At 36.5% G+C, this 7158-nt stretch overlaps 1 protein-coding gene across 4 annotated transcripts in view; it reads right to left on the bottom strand.

Annotated features, from left to right (window-relative positions):
* Positions 1 to 1430: 1430 nt before the first annotated feature.
* The window catches only part of ITCH (itchy E3 ubiquitin protein ligase), a 143674-nt gene continuing 137946 nt past the window's right edge, over positions 1431 to 7158 (bottom strand). For all 4 annotated transcript variants that reach the window (XM_058685351.1, XM_058685353.1, XM_058685350.1 and 1 more), the window contains 2 exons: positions 5569 to 5641; positions 1431 to 4877 (listed from right to left, as the gene is read on the bottom strand). In XM_058685351.1, the coding sequence (XP_058541334.1) occupies positions 4778 to 4877; positions 5569 to 5641 (173 nt within the window). In that variant the 3' untranslated portion in view covers positions 1431 to 4777. The remainder of the gene's footprint in view (positions 4878 to 5568; positions 5642 to 7158) is intronic.

Here is a 7158-nt window from a genome sequence, read left to right as displayed (position 1 = left end):
TAAGCCTTCATTTTATTATCTGTAAAATAGAAATCATCCCTGAGAGTGGCCAGGAAGACAAAATGACAGTTGCATGTGGCATATCCAACAATGTTTGGGACATAGTAATAAATGATAGTTGTCCTGGGACTAAGTGAATGTAGGTATGGTATTGGTTGCTAGGATAGGGAAGACAAATAGAAGAGCAGGTCTTAATTAGAAATGACGAAAAGGAACAGTATGGAGGTTTTCAGATCTGTAGGTATAACCACAAATTCTCAAGGTCCTGCCTGCCCTGTAGGGTGCCTTGAGGAAACCCTCTTGCCCACAGCAGCTTTGCTTAATGGGAATCTGTTAGTAAGGGACCAACATTGTCCTTCTGAGGTCTCCACTGAAGACCCTCCTCTCCTTGTCAACCCCTGACAAAGGAGCTTTACAAACACTGATAACTGAAATAGGCTGGGAGTGACAGCAATTTCTGTTCTAGAATTACACACTAGGAGACATTTCTTAAAAGTCCAGATAACAGCAGCCCATCAGCCACAGCTGAGTTTTGTTTGATGTTCTTTGTAGGGATTGGGGCCAGTAAGCCAAATGGTTAAGTTAAGAACAATTAACTTCCCATGGAAGATTTCCTCATGCTGGGAGGGACAGGTCTCCCTTTTTCTTAGTCACACTGAAGCTAGATCTTTCTAGCTGCTTGTATGAAACAATGAACAGGATAGTGTCTACTTCTCAGGACCTGGAAGGGACCTGCAGTTTCTGTCCTCTAGTCCCTGCCAGTTCAGAATTATTTAAAAAAAAAAAAAAAAAAAAAAAAAAATCCTGGGACTCCTGTGTGGCTCAATCAGTCAAGCGTCTGACTCTTCATCTTGGCTCAGGTCATGATCTTATGGTTCATGAGTACAAGCCCTGCATCTGGCTCTGCACTGACAGCACACAGCCTGCTTGGGATTCTCTCTCTCCCTCTCTGCCCCTCTCCTGCTCTCTCTTTCAAAATAAACAAATATTTCTTAAAAATATTAAAATCCCATTCCTCTTAGCCTCTCGCCACTGGTTCTATTTTAAATGAGAGTATGATCACCTGGTTTCCTAATAAGAAAAGAGTCTACTGAATCTATTGAGCAGGATAACTCATTGAGGTCAGTCTTGATAACTAGCTGGTGGTTTTCTATTCAGCACCCATGCTTGGGTCCTGTCTTAGAGCACCTTTACTTGTTTTAGAAAAGGAGAGGTCTTCATCTTGGTTCTTTTTAACATAGGCAACAAATCCAATCTCACCTCAGTGGGTCTTTCCAGTTTTTTTCTACCTACTCCACAGTACAGACCAGCTACAACTTGTGCACTTACAAAGACAGAGAGGCAGAAATCTATACAACTCACACAGAAAGAAGGCTTTTTTTTTGCTGCAGGTGAGGAAAACCTTCTTACTCAAGACTAACATAGCAGTGTGCAAAGGACCAAAAGAGTTTAATTATAAACACAGTCTTACATCTTTTAAGGAAATGCAAGTGAGGCAGCCCCCTGAAGGACCTTTGTAAGAGCACTTGACTCCCTGTGATATTTGTAGAGTTACCTGAGTATTTGAAATTACAGTTCAAGAAAACAAAGGAACTCCAATACAGTAATATACAATCCAGTGCTGCCATTCTCTGTTTTTAGTAAATGAAAGCATAGCATATATACAGATCATTTTGTAAATAACTCTAAAAGAAAAACAAAAAATAAGGGGGCTGGAGATACCAACAATATTAAGTAGAAGTAATAAACCTAAAGAAGTTCAGATACAGTTACAGCCAAAACAAGGAGGGATATAGAAATAGAGAAGTCTAATTCCATGAGTCATCCCTGATAACATTTTAGATTATTAATCAGATAAATAAAAAGTGGCAGAGTGGGCTTGACTGAAATAGTTCATTTAGGATGCAATCTTTGTGAGCAAGTGAGTCATTTTTCACTTAAATTTCTGATGATTTGACATTGGTATGTCAATCTCTTGATGAAAAATTAGTACCTGAATTTTAAATAGAGTTATTGTAAGTCTTATGAAATTAGATTCTTCTGCACTCTGATTTAAGTTCATAAAAGAGCAGGAATTCATTATTATGAGCTGCTGGATCAGTTTTAAACCACTCTATCTGAAACAAGTGAGGTCCTTCCCTCCTGACCCAGGCTGTGAAATGCTGCCTTCCCCAATCTCCCAAAAGAGCAGAAGAATAAGGCAATTGCTCATTTTACTTTGTTTTTATTTCAACATAACATGCAGTAAAAAAAAACAAAAACAAAAACAAAAAACCCCCCAAAAAACCAGGATTTATTAGCATTTACAATGCTTACAAAGAAAAAGGACTCTAAAAGCAATTTAGTTCAGATTTAAGAAATTGCTCTAATTGAACACTTACAATAAATCTATTTCCAAATGTTCAGTTTGGACCAAAATTTAAAATAGCATTTGGCAGGTAAATTATGTCTGCTGCTTATTTGTAGTATTTTTATATAACCTCTGATTCTTGGGATATCCAGCCCCCATTTTCCTAACACAGCAGGGAAGACATATACATGTGGCCACTTAAATTAAAGGAAGAAATGGAGTAAGGGAGATCCCAGGCTGCAAAAATATATACAAGCATTTACCTTTTCCAGAACTAAACGTTTCTTCCATAAAAATATTAAATAGCCAAGCCCTATAGAACTAGGGCCAGGGCTACTTCAAATATAACTATTCTGTATTTTAAAAATATAGGGCAGAAAGCCTTTTGGGTGATATTTATACATTTTCACACAATATTTCTAGGTCCCTAAATGAATCATCAAGCATTACGTAGAACAAAAACAAGTCTACTTTCTTACATTATTTAATTTAATCTTATAAATCTCTAGTAAATATTGTAGATAACTACATTTTAATGAGAATTCGCCTCAATAGTAAGTCTTTATAGAAGGCTTAATCTCCACAGCCATATATTACCAAAGTTCAGATTTATATAATGAATGGATAGTTGGCAGACATTCGCTCTGTAAGACAAAGCAATAGCATTTTCCCCCCTACCAACAAAAAGGCAGAGTCCCTACTTTGGAAACCAGGGCTTTTAGAGATCATACATTTCCTGGAGTATATGGAATAAAAAAACAAAGATAGGGTTGGGGAGAACCTAATTTCCCCCACCTTTACACTAACAATTTCTAGATGAGGCAACCCTTTTACTCACTTAGGTCTGCTTTATGATGGCAGTGTTTTAGAGTACAGATACACAAGTTTTAAAATGTTTTTGTTGCTTCCAGGATGTGAAAGGACAAATAGTTAGGGACAAAGAAAAACCATTTTCTTTCCATATGGACCAGGGGTTTGCTACTCTCTGCTTATTTTTGGCTCAGTACTACTTGTTCCTGCTATGCTACCAAAACCTACCAAAGCCCTGTTTCATGAATTATATGAGGCTGTCCTCAGGGTTCAGCTGTGTGTGATAGGCACTCAGCTGGCTGAGGCTTCATCCCACTGTCCATAAAGTCAAACCTCTGACAGCAGCCACCCTGACAGAGTCTAAGCTAGGCCAAGTTAAAAGAATTAACTACAGAGACATTCAAAGTGCATTTAATCAGATACTAATGGAGCAGTCTGAAATTAAATAGTCATGGGAAAACAAGGAAAAACCTGTTAAAACTTTATGAGTGAAGAGGATATCCAACTCAGGACAATGTAAAGAATGGAAAAGATTACTCCAAGGTGTCAGAGAAATGATTAAATTTGAAGACTTTTAATCCACACACAGAATACATTTCTGTGATTACTAGAAATGTATTGCTATTAAATGTACTACTCCCATCTTTTTAGCCAGTACCACAGCTCTCCATCCCTATGTAAATGTAATGTAGAGGATGTTTCACTGACCTCCCTCTTTGGACTGGAAAGTACTCTAGTTACAACTTGAACTCCCTAGCAATAACTAATAAACTGAAGTTGTTGGATTATGATAAAATTATAGATGGAATTTATATATAATAACATACAAAAATTGCCAATGATGGCCTTTGATGAATTTAGCTACCACCGTGAAGGAAGCACAGTGTTAATATTTTTTATAAAGTTTAGTATTTGCAAGGCGATTAAAACAATCAAACTTCCAAATGAAGAGAGTTATATGGACATTTGCAGGCTGGGACCAACTTCTCCCTGAATTCAAATTAACAAAACTACTTTGTAGAGAGATGCAAGAGTTTTGCATCACTTTCCAGGGATAACAGCAAAATGATGCATGGATTCATGCTCTGGGAAGAAAAAACAGTCAGGCCAGGCTGAAATGAGAGGGAGAGCACAAGCCAGAAGTTTGCTCACATCCCCAGAAGCTGGGTTAAGTTTGCACTTTTAACCAATACCTCTTACCAAGAGGCTTAATAGGAAGATCTTACATATTTCATTTACCAAGGGACTTCCCTGCATATCTGCAGAAGTCTCTAAAAGAAAAAATCTACTCCCAAGCGAGACTTTTGACACATGTATACAAAACTGTTGTTAAAGTAACAATCTAGTGGAATAAGACAAGGCAGATTTCATTGCTGTTAAATCTCATGTTAAGTAAGGTTCGACTAGTCATTTGCAATCTGATTTCTGGAAACATGGAGTAGAAATCCAGAATCACTGGGAGATAAATCTCAATGATAACATTAACTTACTTATACTCAAATAACTCTCTAAACAGTCACAGCCCAATTTTACAACAAGATGTGCAACAAGCAGAGAAGGAAAAGGACAAACATTGTAAATAAGTTCTTGTCCTTTGGTGGCACAAGTTCTTGGAAGTTACTCTTGTCCAAATCCTTCTGTTTCTTCAATGGCAAATAACAGCTTTTCCTTCAGTTGCTCATAGCTCTTGTAGGGTGGCAGGTCCAGGCGGTTAAAACTAAAAGTAAGAATTGTTAGCTTGAGAAAAGGAAATATATAAAGAATCATATGACCAGTATAGCATATAACACCACTGGTTTTAAAGTAAAGCAAAACTGGGTTCAAATCCCAGCTCTGTCATTGGGCTTTGAACAAGTGCTTTTACCTTTCTGAATTTTGGATTCTTCTTTGATAACTTGGGAATAACAATATTTACTTTTCAGGGTAGAGGGACAGAGTAACAAGTATACGTACAACACATGGCCAAGTACTTCAGGGTCTGTGCTGACAGCTCAGAGCCTGGAGCCTGCTTCGGATTCTGTGTGTGTGTGTGTCTCTCTCTCTCTCTCTGCCCCTCCCCTGCTCGAGCCCTGTTTCTCTCTCAAAAATAAACAAACAAACAAACAAAATTCAGGGGTGGGAAATGGGACTGACTGCAAGTGGGCATAAGGGATCATTTTGGAGTGACAAATAACTTAAAACTGGTTAACTGTTACTACTCTGTAAATCTACTAAATATCACTGAGTTTAAATGAATAACCTTATAATCTTTAGTAGTTTTATGGTATATAAATTATACCTTGATAAAGCTGTTAAAAATAACTCAACACCATGGGGAAAATATTTCATTTCCAATTTCCAAGAGGCTTTAATATCTACAAGGTAACTGGGAAAAGGCTATTTTTTCAACTCTTTCTGATTTTACTTACCAGGTATGACTTCTGGGTAACCAGTTTTCTTTCCCAACTTTTTCAATGCAGAATTTCTGTGGTCCATTGCTCCCTAAAACAGTGAAATCAACAGTCTGATACTCAAGTGGTTCAAATTGTGACCTTCTCCGTTCAGCAGCATCAGCATCACCAGGGAAGTTATTAGAACCACAAATCCATAGGCCCCACCCAAAGCCTACCAAATGGAATCAGAAACTTTGGGATAAGGCTCAGCAGTGTGTGTCTGAACAAGCTTCCAGATGATTCTGATGAGTGCTAATGTTTGAGAACCAGTTTGTCAATGTATGCCCAAGAGAAGAAAATGCAGTTTTTTTTTTTTTAAAGAAATTGCAATTTTATCTAGCTTTCTTTTGCCAGAATAATAGAATGCTATAATAACAGAACACCTAAAAAGCTCAATTTTAGCTTTAAACACAACAGGGAAACTACAATCCACTGTCTTACACAATAAAACTTGGTTTAAACATTAAATTGTTAAAACTTTATAAAATGTAAACAACCTAGTTAATTCAGTATTAACAATGCTTGTGCTTATAGGTCCTATAGAACATACCCTTACAAACTTACACTCAGTTCTTGCCTCTCATTTATCTTTTGTTGTAGACAGAGTGAATGGGGACCTTATAAGCACTGGTTTTCTAAAAGGTCACTACCAAGCCCTAGAAATAATCATTTGTAGTCACAATGATTAGTGGTGCTACTCGACTTCTTTAATTATAGGGTGCCAGGCAAAATAAATGTTCTATAATGTGTGAGACAGTCATACTCAATGAATTTTCTTATGACCCACTCAACTAAACCCAGTACATATATGAATTGGCAGTACTTTTGATTTATAGTATCAAAGTGTTTGCACAGTTATGCTAAAAGCCTAGTAAAGATAAGAAATGGTTATTGTGCAAAAGGCTAGTTAAAATTATTCAATAATTAACCTCAAAATTATGTTAATTTACTCTAAACCTTCTCTTTTCGATATACTACAGCATTTCTAACCACAAAGATGGAACGTTTTAATAGTACTAATTAATACTTAACAGAAGAGTCCAGATTACATTCAATAGACACAGAGTCAAAAATTAAAACAGAGAAATAGGAAATGAAGGAATTTTAGTGAATTTCACTAATAAAGGCTATTTTACAAATATGTCATATCATCCTGAAAGTTTCTAAAACTTTATGGAATGTTAAGACATCAAGTTGTATACATTATATACACTGAAATTATTTTGGGTTGCCTGTTGTTTTCAATCTTCTTCTAACACTGTCCCTAAACCAAACAAGTTCTATGTGGACTCTTGTACCTATGTTCCTATTTTCAACCCATTTCTACTTTCAAATAGTATGATCTCTGAGGACTTTTTAATCAATCAGAGCCTTGGCCTGTGGTGGAACCTCATCACAGACACTACCTCATTTTTCTCCACTTTGATCATCTGTAATTTATTTTGGCAGGTCTATTATCCTTATTCCATTTAGATTATTTCCCTCTTTTTCTTATCATATTTATTTAAGTCAATTATTTCCTGTTCTCTTTTTTCATATTCTAGTGTTTCTTATACAGAAAGGTTT

This window comes from Neofelis nebulosa, chromosome 9 (genome assembly GCF_028018385.1).
Source record: "Neofelis nebulosa isolate mNeoNeb1 chromosome 9, mNeoNeb1.pri, whole genome shotgun sequence".
Lineage (NCBI taxonomy): Eukaryota > Metazoa > Chordata > Mammalia > Carnivora > Felidae > Neofelis > Neofelis nebulosa.
The sequence above is the reverse complement of the archived record's forward strand: the minus strand, read 5'-3'. Positions and strand labels throughout refer to the sequence as shown.